We start from the raw sequence: 27,473 nt of genomic DNA, 5'->3' as shown, positions 1-27,473 counted from the left end.
GCGTCTACAGGGTTAGAGACTCACTGTGTCTACAGGGTTAGAGACTCACTGTGTCTACAGGGTTAGAGACTCACTGTGTCTACACACTGTGTCTACAGGGTTAGAGACTCACTGTGTCTACAGGGTTAGAGACACACTGTGTCTACAGGGTTAGAGACTCACTGTGTCTACAGGGTTAGAGACTCACTGTGTCTACAGGGTTAGAGGCTCACTGCGTCTATAAGGTTAGGGTTAGAGACCCACTGTGTCTATAAGGTTAGAGACTCACTGTGTCTATAAGGTTAGAGACTCACTGCGTCTAGAGGGTTAGAGACTCACTGTGTCTACAGGGTTAGAGACTCACTGTGTCTACAGGGTTAGAGACTCACTGCGTTTATAAGGTTAGGGTTAGAGACTCACTGTGTCTACAGGGTTAGAGACTCACTGCGTTTATAAGGTTAGGTTTAGAGACTCACTGTGTCTACAGGGTTAGAGACTCACTGCGTCTATAAGGTCAGGGTTAGAGACTCACTGTGTCGAGCGAGGAAGCAGCCCTGAGGTCGGGCAGGAATCCGACCTCCAGTAGATGAAGCAGGAAGTTCTGGTCCTCTATCCCGTAGACCCGGTCCAGGAACAGCACCATGGCTGCCTTGTGGTCCGGACAGAACCCAGCTGACATATCAGGTTCAACCACTGATCCATCTGGATACACATAACAGACAGACCAGAGTCAGGTTCAACTATTGACTGGATACAGATTGGAGACTATATTTTAGGTCAGTTTAACAGAGTAGTGGATGGTTTTAGTTCAGTTTAACAGAGTAGTGGATGGTTTTAGGTCAGTTTAACAGAGTAGTGGATGGTTTTAGGTCAGTTTAAGAGAGTAGTGGATGGTTTTAGGTCAGTTTAACAGAGTAGTGGATGGTTTTAGGTCAGTTTAAGAGAGTAGTGGATGGGTTTAGGCCAGTTTAACAGAGTAGTGGATGGTTTTAGGTCAGTTTAACAGAGTAGTGGATGGTTTTAGATCAGTTTAACAGAGTAGTGGATGGTTTTAGGGCAGTTTAACAGAGTAGTGGAGTGTTTTAGGCCAGTTTAACAGAGTAGTGGATGGTTTTAGGTCAGTTTAACAGAGTAGTGGATGGTTTTAGGTCAGTTTAACAGAGTAGTGGATGGGTTTCAGGGCCCACTGTGCAAAACTCCCTGCTGTTCCAGCTAGGGTGGACCTTGGGCAATACCTTATACCCCTGCAATGCCTGAGAGGTTTAGTGGGAAGAGTTTCCACCCACCTTTGGCCAGAGTTGGCATGGGAAAGGGTATGCTGATCACTCCTTCCAGGTCCTCTATAGGGATCAGGGAACGTAGGATGGCTCTTATCCTGATGGCCTCGCCCTTCCCTGCATGGATCAGCTGGAAAACACAACACCCCTTCTCAGAGAACGCCTGTATCGCAAATGTGATGTGCCCTAATGTGTCTGGACCCCAGGAAGAGCAAGGCAGCAGCTAATGAGGGTCCGTAATAACGACAAAATACAACTAGAAATGCCCCCCTATTCCCTATATAGAACACTATAGTGCACTACTTTATACTACAGCCCTATTCCCTATATAGTACACTACTGTTGACCAGAGCCCTATTCCCTATATAGTGCACTACTGTTGACCAGAGCCCTATTCCCTATACAGAGCACTACTGTTGACCTGAGCCCTATTCCCTATATAGAGCACTACTGTTGACCAGAGCCCTATTGCCTATATAGAGCACTACTGTTGACCAGAGCCCTATTCCCTATATAGAGCACTACTGTTGACCAGAGCCCTGGCTAAACGGTTGGCAGAAGATTTGAAAAATGAGGTGAAAACCTCAACTTGGCCAACGATGAAATGTTGAAATGAAATGAGGGTTAGAGACTTTCTTTATTAAAGTGTAATTTAGCCAGTCTACCATCACTCCCTCTCTGTGCTCCAGCATGACCCTGGTTCTTACAGTGGCCCAGTCTCAAATAGCACCCTATTGGCTCTTAGAGTGGCCCAGTCTCAATTAGCACCCTATTGGCTCTTACAGTGGCCCAGTCTCAAATAACACCCTATTGGCTCTTAGAGTGGCCCAGTCTCAATTATCACCCTATTGGCTCTTACAGTGGCCAAGTCTCAAATAACACCCTATTGGCTCTTACAGTGGCCCAGTCTCAAATATCACCCTATTGGCTCTTACAGTGGCCCAGTCTCAATTAGTGCCCTATTGGCTCTTACAGTGGCCCAGTCTCAATTAGCACCCTATCGGTTCTTACAGTGACCCAGTCTCAATTAGCACCCTATTGGTTCTTACAGTGGCCCAGTCTCAATTATCACCCTATTGGTTCTTACAGTGGCCCAGTCTCAAATAGCACCCTATTGGTTCTTACAGTGTCCCAGTCTCAATTATCACCCTATTAGCTCTTACAGTGGCCCAGTCTCAATTAGTGCCCTATTGGCTCTTACAGTGGCCCAGCCTCAAATAGCACCCTAATTGGTTCTAACAGTGTCCCAGTCTCAAATATCACCCTATTGGCTCTTACAGTGTCCCAGTCTCAATTAGTACCCTATTGGCTCTTACAGTGGCCCAGTCTCAAATAGCACCTTATTGGTTCTTACAGTGTCCCAGTCTCAAATAGTACCCTATTGGTTTTAAGACTGCCTGTCCATTTGTCCGTCCGTCCGTCCGTCCGTCTGTCTGTCTAAGGCATTGACTCCCCCCTCTATCTGTGACTCACGTGCATCTCAGGGGCGCAGCGCCCCAGCAGGTCTATGAGGGCGGCGTAGAAGGTCATTATAGCGTTTCCCATGTGAATAGTGTCATCCTCCTCATCCTCCAATAACACCTCACTGCTGAGGACACACACACACACACACACACACACACACACACACACACACACACACACACACACACACACACACACACACACACACACACACACACACACACACACACACACAGTACAAGTCAAAAGTTTGGACACACCTACTCATTCAAGGGTTTTTCTTAATTTTTTACTATTTTCTACATTGTAGAATAATAGTGAAGACATCAAAACTATGAAATAACACATATGGAATCATGTAGTAACCAAAAAAAGTGTTAAACAAATCAAAAATATATTTTAGATGTTAGATTCTTCAAAGTAGCCTCCCTTTGCCTTGATGACAGCTTTACACACTCTTGGCATTCTCTCAACCAGCGTCATGAGAAACGCTTTTCCAACAGTCTTGAAGGAGTTCCCACATATGCTGAGCAATTGTTGGCTGCTTTTCCTTCACTCTGCGGTCCGACTCATCCCAAACCATCTCAATTGGGTTGAGGTCGGGTGATTGTGGAGGCCAGGTCATCTGATACAGCATTCCATCACTCTCCTTCTTGGTCAAATAGCCCTCACACAGCCTGGAGTTGTGTTGGGTCGTTGTTTCTGAGTCTGATGCCTGATAATAGTAGGGCAGACTATCTCAGGGACTTTTATAGAACACCTGGTAGCATGGCCAGACAGAACAGGAACACTGATGAGTAATGAGGACATACTCTGGCACAGGGGAGGCAGGAGAGAATCCAGAGGGAGGGAGAGTGGACGGCGGAGAAAGAGAGAGAGAGGGGGGGAGGAGGGGAGGTAGTGATGGAGTTGGAGGGAGAGGAGAAAGGGAGAGAGGAAGAGAGCGAGAGAGAGAAAAAAGGTGAGAGAGAACGGGACAGAGAGAACGGGACAGAGAGAACGGGACAGAGAGAGGTACTGTAGAGGTAGGAGAAGAACCCACCACTACAGTGTTAGGGTTAGAGCTAGCCCAGTTCAATGGAACCTACAGTGTCCTGCTGGCCTCTGAGGTAGGGGAGGGCCCGTCTCTACAGGGTTACCTACAGTGTCCTGCTGGCCTCTGAGGTAGGGGAGGGCCTGTCTCTACAGGGGTATCTACAGTGTCCTGCTGGCCTCTGAGGTAGGGGAGGGCCCGTCTCTACAGGGGTACCTACAGTATCCTGCTGGCCTCTGAGGTAGGGGAGGGCCCGTCTCTACAGGGGTACCCACAGTGTCCTGCCGGCCTCTGAGGTAGGGGAGGGCCCATCTCTACAGGGGTACCTACAGTGTCCTGCCGGCCTCTGAGGTAGGGGAGGGCCCGTCTCTACAGGGGTCCTCTGATATCTTGATGGCTTCCATCATGGCTGCCAGGAGACCATTCCCCCCTTCTCCGCGCAGGGCGGGGCCAAAGCACTCCGGCCGACGAATCAGCAGCCTCACCACCACGTTGGCGTTCTCCTCCACACTCTCACCTGATAGGACGACAGGTAAATCATGACATCATTCATAACTGCAATACCTCCTACCTGAGACCATGGGTAAAGATTGACTTCAATACCTCCTACCTGAGATCATGGGTAAAGATTGACTTCAATACATCTTACCTGAGATCATGGGTAAAGATTGACTTCAATACCTCCTACCTGAGATCATGGGTAAAGATTGACTTCAATACGTCCTACCTGAGATCATGGGTAAAGATTGACTTCAATACCCCTACCTGAGATCATGGGTAAAGATTGACTTCAATACCTCCTACCTGAGATCATAGGTAAAGATTGACTTCAATACGTCCTACCTGAGATCATGGGTAAAGATTGACTTCAATACCTCCTACCTGAGATCATGGGTAAAGATTGACTTCAATACCTCGACCGTAGAAATATTTAACAGATTGATACTACATTTCCTTCAACCAACCAATAACCAAGACCATCTACCAACCACAGACAAATGTTATGAATGAAATGAAGGATTATATGAAAATAACCAAGACCATCTACCGACCACAGACAAATGTTATAATTTGTAAGTCGCTCTGGATAAGAGTGTCTGCTAAATGACTTAAATGTAATGTAAATGTAATGTAAATGTTATAATGAAATCGGCAACTGCCATAGGTATGAAATGCACGTGTACCGTTGCAGAACACTGCGAAGCGGAGGAAGTCGAGGTATCTCTCTCCTTCGACGGGGTTCCAGCCGATATCAGGGTATCCTTTAGACACTAGCATGGAGCAGCTCTGGAGACCACAGCCAGCCAAGTACTGCACCACCTAGGGAAGAGGAGGCAGAGGGAGAGGGTTAGTAGGGAAAGGTCTTGGTCAGGACCTCACGCTGTGTCAGAGTCAGCGGAGGAAGGGAAAGTCATGGTGAGGCCAAGTTATGTCACCAAAACGGTACACGTCATTGGATAATGGATAGGATCCTGATTGTCTCAGTAGACAGATCAGGTAGGAGGTCATCAGAGAGTTCCTAACTGTTAGGAATAAACTAGGATTCCTGAGGAGCCCCATGGTGGAGGACATCAGAGAAGAATAAACTAGGATTCCTGAGGAGCCCCATGGTGGAGGACATCAGAGAGGACTAAACTAGGATTCCTGAGGAGCCCCACGGTGGAGGACATCAGAGAGGAATAAACTAGGATTCCTGAGGAGCCCCACGATGGAGGACATCAGAGAGTTCCTAACTGTTAGGAATAAACTAGGATTCCTGAGGAGACCCACGTTGGAGGACATCAGAGAGTTCCTAACTGTTAGGACTAAACTAGGATTCCTATGGAACATGTAGGAGGTGACCTCTACAGTCTACTTATCTGCATAGCTTGCTACTGTACCATACAGTACACATCTCTTGTTCACTACCAAAAAGCTACATGTGAGCTTGTCTTACATTAAAGTGTACCTGTCTGTTCCCCTGGCTGTAGTATTTAAATTGTATTTATTTATTTTACCTTTGTTTAACCAGGTAGGCAAGTTGAGAACAAGTTCTCATTTACAACTGCCACCTGGCCAAGATAAAGCACATACAACAACACAGAGTTACACATGGAGTAAAACAAACATACAGTCAATAATACAGTACAAAAACAAGTCGATATACAATGTGAGCAAATGAGGTGAGATAAGGGAGGTAAAGGCAATAAAAAGGCCACGGTGGCGAAGTAAATACAATATAGCAATTAAACACTGGAATTGTAGATTTGCAGTAGGTGAATGTGCAAAGTAGAAATACTTGGGTGCAAGTGAGCAAAATAAATAAATAAATACAGTTGGGGATGCGGTAATTGTTTGGACTATTTATAGATGGGCTATGTTCAGGTGCAGTGATCTGTGAGCTGCTCTGACAGCTGGTGCTTAAAGCTGGTGAGGAAGATAAGTGTTTCCAGTTTCAGAGATTTTTGTAGTTCGTTCCAGTCAGAGAACTGGAAGGAGAGGCGGCCAAAGGAGGAATTGGCCCTGGGGGTGACCAGTGAGATATACCTGCTGGAGCGCGTGCTACAGGTGGGTGCTGCTATGGTGACCAGTGAGTGGAGATAAGGTGGGACTTTACCTAGCAGGGTCTTGCAGATGACCTGGAACCAGTGGGTTTGGCGACGAGTATGAAGCGAGGGCCAGCCAACGAGAGCGTACAGGTCGCAGTGGTGGGTAGTATATGGGGCTTTGGTAACAAAACGGATGGCACTGTGATAGACTGCATCCAATTTGTTGAGTAGGGTGTTGGAGGCTATTTTGTAAATGACATCGCCAAAGTCGAGGATCGGTAGGATGGTCAGTTTTACGAGGTTATGTTTGGCAGCATGAGTGAAGGATGCTTTGTTGCGAAATAGGAAGCCAATTCTAGATTTAACTTTGGATTGGAGATGTTTGATGTGAGTCTGGAAGGAGAGTTTACAGTCTAACCAGACACCTGTGTCGTGTCTTTGGGGCACCATTAACTTGAAGACATGTTTATCAAATAACTCCCTGTAATTATTATCATGCGATTAAACTGATTAATCATTTAATTGTAATTAACTAGGAGATCGGGGCACCAAGGAAAATATTCAGATTACAAAGTTATAATTTTCCTAATATAACTTTCCTATATTATAACATTATATATTATATTATAGTATAGGCCGATTATCTTCTGGTTTAAATGGTGTATTTTACCTCGCGTCCAGTCTCATTCCAAACGTCGTAAATTGTTGTATCTGCACGAATCCAGCCTTTACTAAAGTCATCCATACATCAATTGTCTTAAAATCATTTATTTACTAAACTAAGTAATTCACAGAAAGCATACAAACAGTAATTATCGTCACAAAGAATTTATTGAGTAATGTGCCCTAGTGGGCTAAACAGGCATGGCTGGTGTCTTGTTAAACAAAGGGTCATAAAGGGCAGCTGAGGAGGCACACAGAGTTCATTAATATTAACAATTGATATGCTAATCCTTTGCACATGAACGCTAATCAATATATATTTACGCTCAGTGTGCGTCGGGATCCTTGTTGGAGAGTCGTTCTGTTGGAGAGTTCTCTCTCTCTCTCTCTCTCTCTCTCTCTCTCTCTCTCGGTTAGAATGGATCTTTCAAAGCAACATTCATTAATGTCGTTATAGAATGGATGTTTCGTTGGTCTTCGCGTTCAATGATATAATTGACTTAGCTGCAGACTAATAATTAATATCAAAGACTTGTTCTTATTCTGTCGGTCTCGATAGTTTAAAAGTTTAACCACGTGGTATAGGTAACTTTCAGTAGAGGAATTGGGTGGCCAAACCTTGGCTCTCTCTTCTGAGGTAAGCTGGTCTAAAGAAATAACTTCTAGGTGGGGGTTTTATACGTGAACATAGAACAGGCTTGTCACATGACGCCTTGTCCTGTCCATGTCCCTGGGGGGGCGTGCCGATGACTGAGTTAAGCTTGGTACAGAAATACAATTCTATCACATTAACCTGTTAGGGCTAGGGGGCAGCATTTGCACGTCTGGATAAAAAAATGTACCCGATTTAATCTGGTACACCATTCAAACAGTTTTAGAAAATGTAGGGTGTTTTCTATCCATATGTAATAAGTATATGCATATTCTAGTTACTGGGTAGGAGTGGTAACCAGATTAAATCGGGTATGTTTTTTATCCAGCCGTGTCAATGCTGCCCCCTAGCCCTAACAGGTTAATACATTTTATACAACCATTTGGATGCAAGTCCCATAGCTGAGGCTATTATATAAACAGTTTTATGGTAATATGGCTATATTGTCTCTTCTGAGTATCACAAAATTGTACCAAGCGGACCAGTTCGTAGCTGGATTCTTTACCTATCTTTTATACCTTCTCCAGAACATAAATGTCGTTCGGTTCCCCAATTCTGTGAGTTGGAAGAATTTCCTGTGTCTCTCTATGGGCCATGTGGCAGGAGATTCTCCTCTAGAATTTTACCACCCCTTCACACAGGGCCTGGGTGGGGGGAGGTAGGTTGGGGGATGGTGCAAGGGGGAGGGGGTCAACTGTCCTCCCTGTACTCAAAGAGGGTAACGTCATGACACCTAGGTATTTGTAGATGTCCACATATTCTAAGTCAGAACCGTCCAGAGTAGTGATGCTGTGCGGGCGGGCAGGTGTAGGCAGCGATCGTTTGAAGAGTATGCATTTGGTTTTACTTGTATTTAAAAGCAGTTGAAGGCTACGGAAGGAGAGTTGTATGGCATTGAAGCTCGTCTGGAGGGTTGTTAACATGGTGTCCAAAGAAGGGCCAGAAGTTGACAGAATGGTGTCGTCTGCGTAGAGGTGAATCAGAGACTCACCAGCAGCAAGAGCGACATCATTGATGTATACAGAGAAAAGAGTTGGCCCAAGAATTGAACCCTATGGCACCCCCATAGAGACTGCCAGAGGTCCGGACAACTGGCCCTCCGATTTGACACACTGAACTCTGTCTGAGAAGTAGTTGGTGAACCAGGCGAGGCAATCATTTGAGAAACCGAGGCTGTTGAGTCTGCTGATAAGGATGTGGTGATTGACAGAGTTGAAAGCCTTGATCAGGTCAATGAATACGGCTGCACAGTATTGTTTCTTATCGATGGCGGTTAAGATATCGTTTAGGACCTTGAGCGTCGCTGAGGTGCACCCATGACCAGCTCTGAAACCAGATTGCATAGCGGAGAAGGTACGATGGGATTCGAAATGGTCGGTAATCTGTTTGTTAACTTGGCTTTCGAAGACCTTAGAAAGGCAGGGTAGGATAGATATAGGTCTGTAGCAGTTTGGTCAAGAGTGTCCCCCCCTTTGAAGAGGGGGATGACCGCAGCAGCTTTCCAACCTTTGGGAATCTCAGACGACACGAAAGAGAGGTTGAACAGGCTAGTAATAGGGGTTGCAACAATTTCGGCAGATAATAGCCTTCCCCGTAGCTCAGTTGGTAGAGCATGGTGTTTGCAACGCCAGGGTTGTGGGTTCGATTCCCACGGGGGGCCAAGTACGAAAAAAATGTATGAAATGAAAAAAAAAAATGAAATGTATGCATTCACTACTGTAAGTCGCTCTCGATAAGAGCGTCTGCTAAATGACTCAAAAATAATTTTTGAAAGAAAGGGTCCAGAATGTCTAGCCCCGCTGATTTGTAGGGGTCCAAATAACTCCATACATTCAGCATCATTTCTCATCTCAAACCTAGATTAGTACAGTTTTACTTACATCAAACTGTTAGGGAACACTGCACCAACGGTATTGACGTATAGACTATATCCAGGGAACACTGTACCAACGGTATGAGGTATAGACTGCATCCAGGGAACACTGTACCAACGGTATGAGGTATAGACTGCATCCAGGGAACACTGTACCAACGGTATGAGGTATAGACTCCATCCAGGGAACACTGTACCAACGATATGAGGTAATGATGTATAGACTGCATCCAGGGAAAACTGTACCAACGGTATCTGTACCTCCTCTATACTGTACCTCCTCTATACTGTACCTCCTCTATACTGTACCTCTATACTGTACCTCCTCCATACTGTACCTCCTCTATACTGTATCTCCTCTATACTGTATCTCTATACTGTACCTCCTCTATACTGTACCTCCTCTATACTGTACCTCTATACTGTACCTCTATACTGTCCCTCCTCTATACTGTACCTCTATACTGTACCTCTATACTGTATCTCCTCTATACTGTATCTCCTCCATACTGTATCTCCTCTATACTGTACCTCTATACTGTATCTCCTCTATATTGTACCTCTCTCTATACTGTATATGTTGGGTACAGGGTGGGCTGAATACATACTGTACCTCTATGCTGTATCTCTATACTGTACCTCCATATGTTGGGTACTGGGTGAGCTGAACAAGTTAGTTTGCTGTTAGAGTTGGCCCTTGTCTTACTTTCTCCAGGTCTGGTTCCCTCAGGGCCAGAGCCAGCTCGTTGTTGTCCATCACAGAGGCAGCGGCCACATCTAGTGGAGTAGAGCCTCGCATCGAGGGAGACGCTGGGGACAGAGAGAGAGGGACAGAGAGAGAGAGAGAGAGGGAGGGCAACAACACACATATAGAGAGAGAGAGAGAGAGAGAGAGAGAGAGAGAGAGAGAGAGAGAGAGGGAGGGCAACACACACACACACAAAGAGAGAGAGAGAGAGAGAGAGAGAGAGAGAGAGACAGAGAGAGACAGAGAGAGACAGAGAGGGACAGAGAGGGACAGAGACAGAGAGAGAGAGAGAAAGAGAGAAAGAGAGACAGAGAGACAGAGAGAGAGAGAGAGGGAGGGCAACACACACACACACACAGAGAGAGAGAGAGAGAGAGAGAGAGAGAGAGAGACAGAGAGAGAGAGAGAGAGAGAGACAGAGAGAGAGGGAGACAGAGACAGAAAGAGAGAGACAGAGAGAGACAGAGAAAGAGAGACAGAGAGACAGAGAGACAGAGAGACAGAGAGAGAGAGAAAGAGAGAGCAACACACACACACACAGAGAGAGAGAGAGACAGAGAGAGACACAGAGAGAGAGAGACAGAGAGAGAGAGAGAGGGAGACAGAGAGAGAGAGGGAGACAGAGACAGAAAGAGAGAGAGAGAGACAGAGAGAGAGAGAGACAGAGAGAGAGAGAGAGACAGAGAGAGAGAGAGAGAGAGAGACACCATTATCTCCAGCAAGCTAAAGTTGCTGTTAAAACCTATGGAGCATACCAAAGTCCCCCCCCAGATCTCATCAGATAAAAACGGAAAGACAACGGCTTCCCTCACCAAGTCCGACGCTGCTGTTTTCCAGCAGGTAGCTGAGGTGATCGAACATGGCTTTCTGGTTCTGTCTGCTGATGCGACAGAAGTAACACAGGAAACGACAGCAGTTGGCCACCATCTTTGGAAAGGTGATTTCCTGAACGACAAGTAACAGACAAGTCAACGCTGTTTTACTTAGTTTACTTTGCCTTTCCAACGTCGCACAGCGAACGGGACAGGAAGTGACATAAGAAATGTTAGCAGAATTACCAATGACGTGACATCAATGATATATCAATGAACTAATGACTTAACATCAATGATCTATCAATCACTAATGACTTAACATCGATGATCTATCAATCACTAATGACTTAACGTCAATGATCTATCAATCACTAATGACTTAACGTCAATGATCTATCAATCACTAATGACTTAACGTCAATGATCTATCAATCACTAATGACTTAACGTCAATGATCTATCAATCACTAATGACTTAACGTCAATGATCTATCAATCACTAATGACTTAACGTCAATGATCTATCAATCACTAATGACTTAACATCAATGATCTATCAATCACTAATGACTTAACATTTTTACATTTTACATTTTAGTCATTTAGCAGACGCTCTTATCCAGAGCGACTTACAGTAGTGAATGCATACATTTCATACATGTATTTATTTTTTAAAATTTTTGTACTGGCCCCCCATGGGAATCGAACCCACAACCCTGGCGTTGCAAACACCATGCTGGCACCATGGCACCATGCTGGCATTGCAAACACCATGCTCTACCAACTGAGCCACAGGGAAGAGTATCTCTCTTAACATCAATGACCTATCAATGAACTAATGACTTAACATCAATGATCTATCAATCACTAATGACTTAACATCAATGATCTATCAATCACTAATGACTTAACATCAATGATCTATCAATCACTAATGACTTAACATCAATGATCTATCAGTCACCAATGACGTGACTTTCCCTGTCCTGTTGCTGCAGAATGACGTTCATCTTTCATTTTGGAATGAACTGATCAGTTATCCAAGGAACCCACAGCAAAGGGGGGTTAAACCTGGGCACAAAGCAGCTCAGAGTGCTGATCTGGGATCAGTATTGCCTTTTACATAGTGAAGTGTTATATGGACTGGTTGAACCTGATCACAAAGCAGCTCAGAGTGCTGATCTGGGACCAGTTTTGCCTTTTACATAGTGAAGTGTTATATGGACTGGTTAAACCTGGGCACAAAGCAGCTCAGAGTGCTGATCTGGGGTCAGTTTTGCCTTTTACATAGTGAAGTGTTACATGGACTGGTTGAACCTGATCACAAAGCAGCTCAGATTGCTGATCTGGGGTCAGTTTTGCCTTTTACATAGTGAAGTGTTATATGGACTGGTTGAACCTGATCCCAAAGCAGCTCAGAGGGCTGATCTGGGATCAGTTTAGCCTTTTGCATAGTGAAGTGTTATATGGACTGGTTAAACCTGGGCACAAAGCAGCTCAGATTGCTGATCTGGGGTCAGTTTTGCCTTTTACATAGTGAAGTGTTATATGGACTGGTTAAACCTGGGCACAAAGCAGCTCAGAGTGCTGATCTGGGGTCAGTTTTGCCTTTTACATAGTGAAGTGTTACATGGACTGGTTGAACCTGATCACAAAGCAGCTCAGATTGCTGATCTGGGGTCAGTTTTGCCTTTTACATAGTGAAGTGTTATATGGACTGGTTGAACCTGATCCCAAAGCAGCTCAGAGGGCTGATCTGGGATCAGTTTAGCCTTTTGCATAGTGAAGTGTTATATGGACTGGTTAAACCTGGGCACAAAGCAGCTCAGATTGCTGATCTGGGGTCAGTTTTGCCTTTTACATAGTGAAGTGTTATATGGACTGGTTGAACCTGGTCCCAGATCAAAACTGCAGAAGGCCCTTGAACTTCAAAATTACATAGATGGAGCAAATTTAATTTAAAAAAAGAAAAGAAACCCTCCTTCAAACAACACACACACACACACACACACACACACACACACACACACACACACACACACACACACACACACACACACACACACACACACACACACCGTTATGAGCAGTTACCTTGGATTCCCCTCCACTCAGCACGTTAACCATCACCTCCATGACAGTTTCATGCATTCCCAGAGCTCTCATCAGGTTAGGGTGCTGGTAGAAGACCTTGTTGTTCATGATGTCTCTGTAGAGAGAGACCAGACCAAGAGACAAGCAGAGATTTCATCAGGTTAGGGTGCTGGTACAAGACCTTGTTGTTCATGATGTCTCTGTAGAGAGAGACCAGACCAAGAGACAAGCAGAGCTCTCATCAGGTTAGGGTGCTGGTAGAACACCTTGTTGTTCATGATGTCTCTGTAGAGAGAGACCAGACCAAGAGACAAGCAGAGCTCTCATCAGGTTAGGGTGCTGGTAGAAGACCTTGTTGTTCATGATGTCTCTGTAGAGAGAGACCAGACCAAGAGACAAGCAGAGCTCTCATCAGGTTAGGGTGCTGGTAGAACACCTTGTTGTTCATGATGTCTCTGTAGAGAGAGACCAGACCAAGAGACAAGCAGAGCTCTCATCAGGTTAGGGTGCTGGTAGAACACCTTGTTGTTCATGATGTCTCTGTAGAGAGAGACCAGACCAAGAGACAAGCAGAGCTCTCATCAGGTTAGGGTGCTGGTAGAAGACGTTGTTGTTCATGATGTCTCTGTAGAGAGAGACCAGACCAAGAGACAAGCAGTGTAGAGCTAGTAAACATTATCAACTAGATTGGTATACTGTATGTTTCCAAAACCAAACTGAAAAACTGCTTTCATTTCCTGAGAGAATGTATCATTTAAAGTGAATGGCTTCACGCCCCATGAACGGTTAGTATGTAGTGTAGTACCCTTAGCCCAGTAAGTATGTAGTATGTAGTGTGTAGTATGTAGTGTAGTGCCCTTACCCCAGTTAGTATGTAGTATGTAGTATGTAGTGTGTAGTGTGTAGTATGTAGTGTAGTGCCCTTACCCCAGGTAGGATGTAGTATGTAGTGTAGTACCCTTACCCCAGGTAGTATATAGTATGTAGTGTAGTACCCTTACCCCAGGTAGTATGTAGTATGTAGTGTAGTACCCTTACCCCAGTTAGAATGTAGTATGTAGTGTGTAGTATGTAGTGTAGTGCCCTTACCCCAGTCAGTATGTAGTGTGTAGTGTGTAGTATGTAGTGTAGTGCCCTTACCCCAGTTAGTATGTAGTATGTAGTGTGTAGTGTGTAGTGTGCAGTATGTAGTGTAGTGCCCTTACCCCAGGTAGTATGTAGTATGTAGTGTAGTACCCTTACCCCAGGTAGTATGTAGTATGTAGTGTAGTACCCTTGCCCCAGTTAGTATGTAGTATGTCGTGTAGTACCCTTACCCCAGGTAGTATGTAATGTAGTACCCTTACCCCAGGTAGTATGTAGTATGTAGTGTAGTACCCTTACCCCAGGTAGTATGTAGTATGTAGTGTAGTACCCTTACCCCAGTTAGTATGTAGTATGTAGTATGTAGTGTGTAGTGTGTAGTGTGTAGTATGTAGTGTAGTGCCCTTACCCCAGTCAGTATGTAGTATGTAGTATGTAGTGTGTAGTGTGTAGTATGTAGTGTGGTGCCCTTACTCCAGTCAGTATGTAGTATGTGGTGTGTAGTGTGTAGTGTGTAGTATGTAGTGTGTAGTGTGTAGTATGTAGTGTGTAGTATGTAGTGTAGTGCCCTTACCCCAGGTAGTATGTAGTATGTAGTGTGTAGTGTGTAGTGTAGTGCCCTTATCCCAGTCAGTATGTAGTATGTAGTGTGTAGTGTGTAGTGTGTAGTATGTAGTATGTAGTGTGTAGTGTAGTGCCCTTACCCCAGTTAGTATGTAGTGTAGTGTGTAGTGTGTAGTATGTAGTGTGTAGTATGTAGTGTAGTGCCCTTACCCCAGTCCTCTGATCATCAGTTTTTCCTCCTCACGCCCCATGCGTACAGACAACAGCGATCTGATCTGGCCCAGTGATGCCAGCAGTTTGATGGTATCCTCCACAGAGACTGAGTTGATGGTGTAGGCCTTGGGCAGGGCCCGGACCTGGCCCCCGATGCCATCGTACTGACGGTGGAGTAGGACAAACATGGCTCTGACCAGCTCTGGGTCCTCCATGATGCTCTCCTGGGCCCAGCGTACCATGGTCTCACTGATCAGCTGCTGCAACGTGCCTGAAGGACACGAGGCAACAAGGGCAACGCTGTCAGACGACACAGCAAAGCACCGGGACAAGGACCTTGACAAATCCTTTAGTCTAGTCTATTGTCTCTATTCAACTGTAGTAGACAGACAGACAGACAGACAGACAGACAGACAGACAGACAGACAGACAGACAGACAGACAGACAGACAGACAGACAGACAGACAGACAGACAGACAGACAGACAGACAGAGACACAGAGACACAGAGACACAGAGACACAGAGACACAGAGACACAGAGAGAAAGACGCCCAGGCAGACAGTCAGACCCAGAAAAGGACCAGCTTGATCTCATCTGATCCCAGATCTCTTAGTGCTGTCTAACTAACTCCTACCTGATCCCAGATCTGTTAGTGCTGTCTAACTAACTTGTACCTGATTTCAGATCTGTTAGTGCTGTCTAACCAACTCCTATGGTTATTGTCAGGCGGCGTAGGTGTTGGTTAGACAACACAAACAAATCTGGGTTCTTTATGTGTCTGTAACACTGTGTCCTGTAGAGGGAAGGCTTACTGGGTTTCTTGTCTTTCTTCTTGTTCTTCGGCATGAAGGTCATCTTTTTCTTTAGGTAGACCACCTTCTCCACCAGGGACATGAGTCTTCCTCGGATGGTGAAGTCACTGTCTGCCTCGTTCAGCTTGTCCTCGTCTATCTCTATGCCTGATGACAGAAGGACAGATAACGTGTTGACTAACTCCTGGGTGTAAGTCAACAGGGATTGGGAAAATATTCATACCGTTAAGATTTGAATTCAAGGTCACTGTAGTGACTTCAACGAAGCTTACAACTGAGCCGAACCAAGCCGAGCCGAGCCGAGCTGTACTTGGCCGGCCTGGTTAGGGTAAAGAAACTAAATCGGAGCCGAACCGAGCTGAGCTGTACTTGGCTGGCCTGGTTAGGGTAAAGAAACTAAATCGGAGCCGAACCAAGCCGAGCCGAGCCGTACTTGGCTGGCCTGGTTAGGGTAAAGAAACTAAATCGGAGCCGAGCCGAACCGAGCTATACTTGGCTGGCCTGGTTAGGGTAGAGAAACTAAATCGGAGCTGAGCCGAGCTGAGCTGAGCTGTACTTGGCTGGCCTGGTTAGGGTAAAGAAACTAAATCGGAGCCGAACCAAGCCAAGCCGAGCAGTACTTGGCTGGCCTGGTTAGGGTAAAGAAACTAAATCGGAGCCAAGCCGAGCCGAGCTGTACTTGGCTGGCCTGGTTAGGGTAAAGAAACTAGATCGGAGCCAAGCCGAGCCGAGCTGTACTTGGCTGGCCTGGTTAGGCTAAAGAAACTAAATCGGAGCCGAACCGAGCTGTACTTGGCCGGCCTGGTTAGGGTAAAGAAACTAAATCGGAGCCGGTCCGGTACTACAGTGTTAAACAGACATACCGCAGTGTGTCATCAGGTCCTCGTGGAAGTCCACAAGTTGTTGTCTGATGTGTTCTGGACACGGACAGTCCACCTTCTCGTCCTTAAAGCTCAGCAGCATGTTGATCTGAGAGGAGAACATCACTGAACGGTGAACGGTTAGTATTGTGGAGTAACCCTAACCCGGACCTGATCGGTACCAACCTGCTCAACAAACTCACGGCCCTGATCGGTTAGTATTGTGGAGTAACCCTAAACCTAACCCTAACCTTAAACATTATCCTAACCTTAACCCTAACCCTAACCCTTATTCTAACCCTAACCCTTATTCTAACCCTAACCCTTATTCTAACCCTAACCCTTACTCTAACCCTAACCCTTATCCTAACCTTAACCCTTATCCTAACCCTAAATTTAACCCTTATCCAAACCCTACACTTAACCCTTATCCTAACCCTAAATTTAACCCTTATCCAAACCCTAAACTTAACCCTTACCATAACGCTTATTGTAATCCTAACCCTTATCCTAATCCTAATCCTAATCCTAATCCTAATCCTAACCCTAACCTTAATAGGCAGTGCTTATCAACAGATAGTTTGTTGATAGTATGACCATCTGTAGACCTATAGATGAAACATCTGGACAATCCAGATAAAGTGAGACCAAGACTTGACCCAGCAACGGTGGGGAACATAACAGGTGAATAGATGTAACATAGCATAAAGATATTCACTGATTGACTGATTGATTGATTGATTGATCTACCTGTTCCTGAGGAGGAGATCTGAACTCTTTGGTCTTCCTGGCAGTCAGGGCAGCCGACATGTTGAGCGCCTGCATGACCTCGTTATAACGGAACCTCTGGTTGTCCTGGAGACGAGCCACGAAGTCATCGCTGAAGCCCACCACCGCCTCGATACGGTGGCGCACCTGACAGTCACACAGGTACTGGAGCAGGTGGCACATCTAGAGAGACACAGTCCGGTTAGCAACGAGTACTCTGCAGGCAGCACATCTAGAGAGACACAGTCCGGTTAGCAACGAGTACTCTGCAGGCAGCACATCTAGAGAGACACAGTCCAGTTAACAACGAGTACTCTGCAGGCAGCACATCTAGAGAAACACAGTCCGGTTAACAACGAGTACTCTGCAGGCAGGCAGCACATCTAGAGAAACACAGTCCGGTTAGCAATGAGTACTCTGCAGGCAGCACATCTAGAGAAATACAGTCCAGTTAACAACGAGTACTATGCAGGCAGGGGGTCCTCCAAAATGATTCTGCCGTGTCGACAGCAGACTCGCCCACCACTTACGTACCCGCTTTAAGATCAAATCAAATCAACTTGTATTTTGTCACTAGCGCCAAATACAACAGGTGTATAAAAAAATATATAATAAAAATAGAAATAGCAAAATCTCCTGCTGGAGGTCAGCCTTGACTTTATGACAGGTTATATTCACTGGACAGATAGTGGTTTATGACAGGTTATATTTACTGGACAGATAGTGGTTTATGACAGGTTATATTTACTGGACAGATAGTGGTTTATGACAGGTTATATTTACTGGACAGATAGTGGTTTATGACAGGTTACATTTACTGGACAGATAGTAACTTCTGACAGGTTATATTTACTGGACAGATAGTGGTTTATGACAGGTTATATTTACTGGACAGAGAGTGGTTTATGACAGGTTATATTTACTGGACAGATGGTGGTTTACGACAGGTTACATTTATGGGAAAGAAAATATAAATAATTCTGCTACATGGAACCAGAAGGATATCACTGCCTGGTTCTACGGCTGCACCATCGAGAGCATCCTGACGGGTTGCATCACTGCCTGGTATTGCAACTGCTCGGCCTCCGACCGCAAGGCGCTACAGAGGGTAATGAGAACAGACCAGTACATCACCTAGGCCAAGCTTCCTGCCATCCAGGACCTCTATACCAGGCGGTGTCTGAGGAAGGCCCTAAAAAATGTCAAAGACTCCAGCCACCCTAGTCATAGACTGTTCTCTCTGCTACCACACGGCAAGCGGTACCGGGGCGCCAAGTCAAGGTCCAAGAGGCTTCTAAACAGCTTCTACCCCCAAGCCATAAGACTCCTGAACATCTAATCAAATGGCTAACCAGGCTATTGCATTGCCTGCCCCCCCCCCCCCCCCCCCCTTCTACGATGCTGCTACTCTCTTGTTATTATCTATGCATAGTCACTTTAACTCTACCTACATGTACATATTACCTCGATTAACTTGACTAACCGGTGACCCCGTACATTGACTCTGTACTGGTACCCCCTGTATATAGCCTCCACATTGACTCTGTACTGGTACCCCCTGTATATAGCCTCCACATTGACTCTGTACCGGTACCCCCTGTATATAGCTTCCACATTGACTCTGTACCGGTACCCCCTGTATATAGCCTCCACATTGACTCTGTACCAGTACCCCCTGTATATAGTCTCCACATTGACTCTGTACCGGTACCCACTGTATATAGCCTCCACATTGACTCTGTACCGGTACCCCCTGTATATAGCCTCCACATTGACTCTGTACCAGTACCCCCTGTATATAGCCTCCACATTGACTCTGTACCGGTACCCCCTGTATATAGCCTCCACATTGACTCTGTACCGGTACCCCCTGTATAGAGCCTCCACATTGACTCTGTACCGGTACCCCCTGTATATAGCCTCCACATTGACTCTGTACCGTAACACCCTGTATATAGCCTCACTACTGTTATTTTACCTCTGCTCCTTAATTATTTTTTACTTAACAATTATTTTTCTTAAAACTGCATTGTTGTTTATGGGCTTGTAAGAAAGCATTTCACTGTAAGGTCTACTACACCTGTTGTATTCAGCATTTCACTGTAAGGTCTACTACACCTGTTGTATTCAGCATTTCACTGTAAGGTCTACTACACCTGTTGTATTCAGCATTTCACTGTAAGGTCTACTACACCTGTTGTATTCAGCATTTCACTGTAAGGTCTACTACACCTGTTGTATTCAGCATTTCACTGTAAGGTCTACTACACCTGTTGTATTCAGCATTTCACTGTAAGGTCTACTACACCTGTTGTATTCAGCATTTCACTGTAAGGTCTACTACACCTGTTGTATTCAGCATTTCACTGTAAGGTCGACTACACCTGTTGTATTTGGCGCATGTGACAAATACAATTTGATTTGAAAATATCATGTCCAGTGTGTCTTACATACCTGCAGCTTGACAGGCTCTGGTAGTTTCATCTGGAGTAGTCCTTTAGGCACCTTCCCTGTCCTCTCCTCTCCTCCAGGCCCCTCCCCGCTTCTCCCTCCCTTAGTGACATCACTCTCGGGCGTGTCCGCTGGAGCGTCCGCGGGCGCGTCCCCTCCCTCTGAGAACACGCTGGGTTCTATCAGCTGTAGAATGTTCTTCAGGTCTCCATTGTGGAACACTCCCATGATCAGTAGAGTATAGAACAACTTAATGAGAGGTACGAACAGGAATTCAGTGCTGCCCCCTATAGGATCTCTGACATGTAAACTGCCTTCGCTCACCGCCTCCGTCAGCATCTCTATGGTCTTGGTCTTCAGGGTATCCAGGGGGAACTCAGGGCTGAACTGGAAGCAGTCGGCTCCGCTGCAGATGAAGGATGGGGAGGAGAAGTGCATACGGGGGCGGAGAGAGGTGCTCAGGCCGATACCTGGCAGGCCGTGCTTCTTCTTCTCGTCAGGGAACAGAGTGATGGACTTGGTCTCGTCCGTCATGGGGACGATGTATTCATTGTTCATCATGAGACGTGCCGTAGCATAGGTACTGAGAATTGAAGAAAAACAGTTTATTGTCCATTTGGTTAGAAAATCATTTTTATTTATTTTATTTTATTTCACCTTTATTTAACCAGGTAGGTAAGTTGAGAACAAGTTCTCATTTACAATTGCGACCTGGCCAAGATAAAGCAAAGCAGTGCGACACATACAACACAGAGTTACACATGGAGTAAAACAAATATACAGTCAATAATACAGTAGAAAAATAAGTCTATATACAATGTGAGCAAATGAGGTGAGATGAGGGAGGTAACGGCAAAAAAAGGCCATGGTGGCAAAGTAAATACAATATAGCAAGTAAAATACTGGAATGGTAGATTTGTAGTGGAAGAAAGTGCAAAGTAGAAATAGAAATAATAGGGTGCAAAGGAGCAAAAATAAAGAAATAAATACAGTAGGGGAAGAGGTAGTTTGGGTTTGGAATGAATCCTCTGACTTTTTCCCTACACTATGAGAGGAGCTCCTGGATATAGAGCATATTGTGGTGGTTAAGTGCCTTGCTCAAGGGCACAGTGCTAATGGTAGATCTGACGCCAGCAGCCCACCTGTAGCCAGTTCAGTCTCCACTTTTTCATCGACACGACCCGGGACTTAATAAGTATCTCTACAAAATCAGTGTCCCACCCACGGGACGGTTGAGCTAACGTAGGCTTATGCGATTCGCATGAGGTTGTAAGTAACAAGAACATTTCCCAGGACATAGACATATCTGATATTGGCAGAACGCTTATATTCTTGTTAATCTAACTGCACTGTCCAATTTACAGTAGCTATTACAGTGAAATAATACCATGCTATTGTTTGAGGAAAGTGCACAGTTATGAAGTTGAAAAGTTTTTAATAAACCAATTAGGCACATTTGGGCAGTCTTGATACAAACATTAACGGAAATGCAATGGTTCATTGGATCAGTCTAAAACTTTGCACATACACTGCTGCCATCTAGTGGCCAAAATCGAAATTACACCTGGGCTGGAATAATACATTATGGCCTTTCTCTTGCATTTCAAAGATGATGGCACACAAAAAAAACAATGGTTGTTTTTTTCTTTGTATTATCTTTTACCAGATCTATCTATTGTGTTATATTATCCTACATTCCTTTCACATTTCCACAAACTTCAAAGGGTTTCCTTTCAAATGGTACCAAGAATATGCATGTCCTTGCTTCAGGTCCTGAGATACAGGCAGTTAGATTTGGGTATGTCATTTTAGATTTAAAAAAATAAAAAAAATGTAAAAAGGGGCAAATCCTTAAGAGGTTTTAAATTAGCGACATTCCGGTTCCTGGCCCACCTCTCTAACCTGTGGGCTAGCTACCTGAGGTGGATGTCTATGAGCGGGTCGTAGCTAGCTACCTGAGGTGGATGTCTATGAGCAGGTCGTAGCTAGCTACCTGAGGTGGATGTCTATGAGCAGGTCGTAGTATCCAGTCCTGAGGTGGATGTCTATGAGCAGGTCGTAGCTAGCTACCTGAGGAGGATGTCTACGAGCAGGTCGTAGCTAGCTACCTGAGGTGGATGTCTATGAGCAGGTCGTAGCTACCTACCTGAGGTGGATGTCTATGAGCAGGTCGTAGCTAGCTACCTGAGGAGGATGTCTATGAGCAGGTCGTAGCTACCTACCTGAGGTGGATGTCTATGAGCAGGTCGTAGTATCCAGTCCTGAGGAGACCAGGCATGTACTTGTTCTCTATGGCGTAGAGCAGCTGTGCCTCGTCGGCGTGGGAGCAGAGGGCGTGGGCCACACGGTTGTTCCCCAGAGCGCACACGGCAGAGTACAACCTCAGAGTATGGTAGTGAAACTTCAACAGATTCTTCTGCTCAGTCAACTCCAGGATATCAACTGACCTGGGGAGGAGGAGGAGGAGGAGAGACGAAGAGAGAGGAGGAAGAGGAAGATGACAAGGGGGAGGAGGAAGAGGAGGAGAGAGGATGAAGAGGAAGAGGAGAAGGGGAGGAGGAGGAGGAAGAGAGAGGAGGAAGAGGAAGGAGAAGAGGGGGAGGAAGGTTAAACTGACATTCAGCTTAGTGAGGAACTTTCTGATTGCAACAACATTTTATTGCTTCTCATACATTACGTTCAGCTATCGTTCACCTTTCCTGCTATTGTTCCCCTTTCCTGCCATCGTTCCCCTTTCCTGCTATCGTTCCCCTTTTCTGCTATCGTTCCCCTTTTCTGATTATCGTTCACCTTTCCTGCTATCGTTCCCCTTTCCTGCTATCGTTCCCCTTTCCTGCTATCGTTCCCCTTTTCTGCTATCATTCCCCTTTCCTGCCATCGTTCCCCTTTCCTGCCATCGTTCCCCTTTTCTGCTATCGTTCCCCTTTCCTGCCATCGTTCCCCTTTCCTGCCATCGTTCCCCTTTTCTGCTATCGTTCCCCTTTTCTGATTATCGTTCACCTTTTCTGCCATCATTCACCTTTTCTGCTATCATTCACCTTTTCGGCTATCGTTCACCTTTTCGGCCATCATTCGCGTTTTCGGCCATCGTTCACCTTTTCTGATTATCGTTCACCTTTTCTGCTATCGTTCACCTTTTCTGCTATCGTTCAACTTTTCGGCTATCGTTCACGTTTTCTGATTATCGTTCACCTTTTCTGCTATCGTTCACCTTCTCTGATATCATTCACCTTTTCTGATATCATTCACCTTTGCTGCTATCGTTAACCGCTGCTGTCACGCTTGTCGTCGGTGAAGGACCAAAACGCAGCAGGTATGTGTATGCTCATCTTGCTTTTTAATAAATACAAAATGAACACCAAAATAACAAAGAACGATCGACAAAAAACAGTCTGGTAAGGCACAAGGCTAAACACAGAATAATCACCCACAAATAACAAACACAAACACACCCTCATATATGGGACTCTCAATCAAAGGCAGATAGACAACACCTGCCTTCAACTGAGAGTCCCAACCCCAATTAACCAAACATAGAAACAGACATACTAGACAAAATCATAGAATACCTGAAAACCAAACAGTGCCCAAAAACCCCGGAATACTTAAACCAAATGCCCCTTCAACAAAACACACCACCCCGAACCACATAAAACGAATACCCTCTGCCACGTCCTGACCAAACTACAATACCAATTAACCTTATACTGGTCAGGACGTGACAGTACCCCCCCCTTAAAGGTGCTAACCCCGGAAGCACCTTAACAAAAATAACCCCAAGCAACACCCCAAAAAAAATTCCCCCTTACTAAAGGGAGGGAAGGGAGGGTGGCTGCCGTCAACGACGGCACTGTGCTACACCCCCCCTCCCCAACCCACCTATCTCTGGAGGTGGCTCCGGCTCAGGCCGTTCCAGGCTGTCGGGGCAGTCTGGCAACTCGGGACAGTCGGGGCAGTCTGGCAACTCGGGACAGTCGGGGCAGTCTGGCAACTCGGGACAGTCTGGCAACTCGGGACAGTCTGGGCAGTCTGGCAACTCGGGACAGTCTGGGCAGTCTGGCAACTCGGGACAGTCTGGGCAGTCTGGCAACTCGGGACAGTCTGGGCAGTCTGGCAACTCGGGACAGTCTGGCAACTCGGGACAGTCTGGGCAGTCTGGCCACTCCGGCAGTTCAGGGCAGTCTGGCCACTCCGGCAGTTCAGGGCAGTCTGGCCACTCCGGCAGTTTAGGGCAGTCTGGCCACTCCGGCAGTTCAGCGCAGTCTGGCCACTCCGGCAGTTCAGCGCAGTCTGGCCACTCCGGCAGTTCAGCGCAGTCTGACCTCTCTGGCGACTGTTGACTGGCGGGCAGCTCTGACGACTGTTGACTGGCGGGCAGCTCTGACGACTGTTGACTGGCGGGCAGCTCCGACGACTGTTGACTGGCGGGCAACTCTGACGACTGTTGACTGGCGGGCAACTCCGACGACTGTTGACTGGCGGGCAGCTCTGACGACTGTTGACTGGCGGGCAACTCCGACGACTGTTGACTGGCGGGCAACTCCGACGACTGTTGACTGGCGGGCAGCTCTGATGACGACTGTTGACTGGCGGGCAGCTCTGATGACGACTGTTGACTGGCGGGCAGCTCTGATGACGACTGTTGACTGGCGGGCAGCTCTGATGACGACTGTTGACTGGCGGGCAGCTCTGATGACGACTGTTGACTGGCGGGCAGCTCTGATGACGACTGTTGACTGGCGGGCAGCTCTGATGATGACTGTTGACTGGCGGGCAGCTCTGACGACGACTGTTGACTGGCGGGCAGCTCTGATGACGACTGTTGACTGGCGGGCAGCTCCGGTGACGACTGTTGACTGGCGGGCAGCTCCGGTGACTGTTGACTGGCGTGGCTGGGTTTACGCACTTGAAGGCTAGTGCGGGGAGCGGGAACAGGACGAGTCGGACTGGGTTGACGCACTTTCGGGTCCGCACGAGAGACAGGAGCTGGAAACCCAGGGCTATGGAGGCGCACAGTCGGTCTAGATCTTACCTCCTGCACAACCCGCCTTGGCTGGATGGAACTAGTAGCCCTGTACGAGCGGGGTGCTCGTACAGGGCAGACTGGGCTGTGCAGGGGCTTGATGGTAGCCGTGCGTAGAGCGGGAGTTGGGTAGCCTGGTCCTCGGAGGCGTACCGGCGACCAGATGTGCTGCGCAGGCATCCTCCTACCAGGCTGGATGCCCGCTCTAGCACGGCACCTGCGAGGGGCTGGAATAATGCGCACCGGACTGTGCGTGCGTATGGGTGAGATAGTGCGCTCCTCAGCAAAACATAGCGCTCTCCACCCCATACGCTCCTCCATATAACCACGGGTAGCTGGCTTCCGGCTCTTCCTACGCCTAGCCAAACTACCCTTTGTGCCCCCCCAAAAAAAATTCTTGGGGGTGCCTCTCGTGCTTCTCCCTCAGCGCGTCCATGGCCTCGTACCTCCGCCTCTCTGCCTTGGCTGCCTCAATTTCCCACTGCGGGCGGCGATAATCCCCAGCCTGGTGCCAAGGTCCGGCCCCGTCCAGAATTTCCTCCCAGGTCCACTTCTCCCGCCAGTCCAACTCTAATTCCGTCTGCTCCTTCCTCTGCTGCTTGGTCTTTGAGTGGTGGGTGATTCTGTCACACTTGTCGTCGGTGAAGGACCAAAACGCAGCAGGTATGTGTATGCTCATCTTGCTTTTTAATAAATACAAAATGAACACCAAAATAACAAAGAACGATTGACAAAAAACTGTCTGGTAAGGCACAGAATAATCACCCACAAATAACAAACACAAACACACCCTCATATATGGGACTCTCAATCAAAGGCAGATAGACAACACCTGCCTTCAACTGAGAGTCCCAACCCCAATTAACCAAACATAGAAACAGACATACTAGACAAAATCATAGAATACCTGAAAACCAAACAGTGCCCAAAAACCCCGGAATACTTAAGCCAAATGCCCCTTCAACAAAACACACCACCCCGAACCACATAAAACGAATACCCTCTGCCACGTCCTGACCATACTACAATACCAATTAACCTTATACTGGTCAGGATGTGACAGCTGCACTCATTTCTAATAAGAAAATTAAAAAATCTATAGCTAATAAAAAATGTTGGACAGATATTGTTGTACTATATTTAGGCCCTTCCTCACTCCTGACGAGTGGCACTGGGCAGGGTCATCACCTGTTCTCCTCAGGTATATGCAGGGACATGAACTGGAGCGGTTCAGAGCAGGTGACCAGCCAGCCGTGGCGGTCGTTGACCCGGGATACGTCCACCTTCAGGAAGTGGTTGGGTACCCTGCTCCACAGCACCGGGGTCAGGAACTGGACATGCAGCCTGGGAGGACACTGGGGACAGGCGTTTGTCCTCTCGCTCTTAAACAGTCCCGCTGACAGGGGCATGACGTTCTAGAGACATAGAAACAGACAGGGTTAGGTTCTGGGAGGGTTCTAGAGACATAGAAACAGACAGGGTTAGGTTCTGGGAGGGGACAGGCTTCCTCCTCTCACTCTTAAACAGCCCAGCTGACAGGGGCATGATATTCTGATGGAGAAAGAAATGGAGGGTTGTGGGTTAGGGACATAATTCAATTCATCACTCTTTCAAAGGTCAAACTATGGCTTTACAAAACTGTACTTCCTACAGAAAGTGGTGATCTATTTTTCTGTGTGACTTTAAAAAAAAATCAAACATAAATAAATACTTGGATTGAAACATATAGCAGGCTTTACAGTCCTGGAGCTACTGTAGAGGTCAGAGTCCTGGAGCTACTGTAGAGGTCAGAGTCCTGGAGCTACTGTAGAGGTCAGAGTCCTGAAGCTACTGTAGAGGTCAGAGTCCTGGAGCTACTGTAGAGGTCAGAGTCCTGGAGCTACTGTAAAGGTCAGAGTCCCGAACCTACTGTAGAGATCAGAGTCCCGGAGCTACTGGAGAGGTCAGAGTCCCGGAGCTACTGTAGAGATCAGAGTCCTGGAGCTACTGTAGAGATCAGAGTCCCGGAGCTACTGTAGAGGTCAGAGTCCTGGAGCTACTGTAGAGGTCAGAGTCCTGGATCTACTGTAGAGGTCAGAGTCCTGGAGCTACTGTAGAGATCAGAGTCCTGGAGCTACTATAGAGATCAGAGTCCCGGAGCTACTGTAGAGATCAAAGTCCTGGAGCTACTGTAGAGGTCAGAGTCCTGAAGCTACTGTAGAGGTCAGAGTCCTGAAGCTACTGTAGAGATCAGAGTCCTGGAGCTACTGTAGAGGTCTGTAGAGTCCCACAGAGACAGAAGCTTTGTGGGGGATCTTTCCTTAGTGTATCCTTTTTTAGAAGAACCTGATCTGATGCAGAGACAGGTATGTGAAGGTCTCATCAGTGTTGCACCGACCTAAAAAAGCCATTCAGAGGCCTACAGAGAGACAACCTCATAACCTTCCACAGCCAGTGGAGAGACAGCACCACGTTGACTTTTCCAGGCAGCCCATATCTGAGGCTTGGCCTATTTGTAGCTGCCCTCTCCATTCTGTCAGTACAGAGCAGTATAGTGTGTCCCGTTCTCCCTCTCGCTCACCTTAATGCGT

General features: G+C 46.7%; 3 protein-coding genes across 3 annotated transcripts in view; all 3 read right to left on the bottom strand.

Annotated features, from left to right (window-relative positions):
- Positions 1-499: 499 nt before the first annotated feature.
- On the bottom strand, positions 500-11,156 carry LOC106593730 (ryanodine receptor 2). The gene is made up of 7 exons (XM_045700570.2): positions 11,030-11,156; positions 10,176-10,279; positions 4,938-5,073; positions 4,084-4,270; positions 2,730-2,844; positions 1,266-1,386; positions 500-681 (listed from the first exon to the last, which is right to left on the bottom strand). The coding sequence occupies exons 1-7, from the start codon at positions 11,142-11,144 to the stop codon at positions 500-502; spliced, it is 960 nt and encodes a 319-aa protein (XP_045556526.2). The 5' UTR covers positions 11,145-11,156.
- Positions 11,157-12,934: 1,778 nt separating this feature from the next.
- Positions 12,935-17,612, bottom strand: LOC106592272 (ryanodine receptor 2). The gene is made up of 6 exons (XM_082964546.1): positions 17,412-17,612; positions 16,665-16,770; positions 15,802-15,948; positions 14,984-15,257; positions 13,127-13,241; positions 12,935-12,958 (listed from the first exon to the last, which is right to left on the bottom strand). Exons 1-6 carry the CDS (start codon positions 17,610-17,612, stop codon positions 12,935-12,937), a joined length of 867 nt encoding a protein of 288 aa, XP_082820672.1.
- Positions 17,613-19,781: 2,169 nt separating this feature from the next.
- The window catches only part of LOC145861691 (ryanodine receptor 2-like), a 16,631-nt gene continuing 8,939 nt past the window's right edge, over positions 19,782-27,473 (bottom strand). Inside the window, exons 2-5 of the mRNA XM_082964545.1 lie at positions 27,464-27,473; positions 26,092-26,318; positions 22,103-22,327; positions 19,782-20,463 (exon numbers count right to left, since the gene is read on the bottom strand). The exon at positions 27,464-27,473 is cut by the window's right edge and continues 77 nt beyond it. Coding sequence (XP_082820671.1) covers positions 19,860-20,463; positions 22,103-22,327; positions 26,092-26,318; positions 27,464-27,473 — 1,066 coding nt within the window. The 3' untranslated portion in view covers positions 19,782-19,859. The remainder of the gene's footprint in view (positions 20,464-22,102; positions 22,328-26,091; positions 26,319-27,463) is intronic.

The sequence above is a fragment of the Salmo salar genome, chromosome 18, assembly GCF_965601325.2.
Source record: "Salmo salar chromosome 18, fSalSal1, whole genome shotgun sequence".
Lineage (NCBI taxonomy): Eukaryota > Metazoa > Chordata > Actinopteri > Salmoniformes > Salmonidae > Salmo > Salmo salar.
The sequence above is the reverse complement of the archived record's forward strand: the minus strand, read 5'-3'. Positions and strand labels throughout refer to the sequence as shown.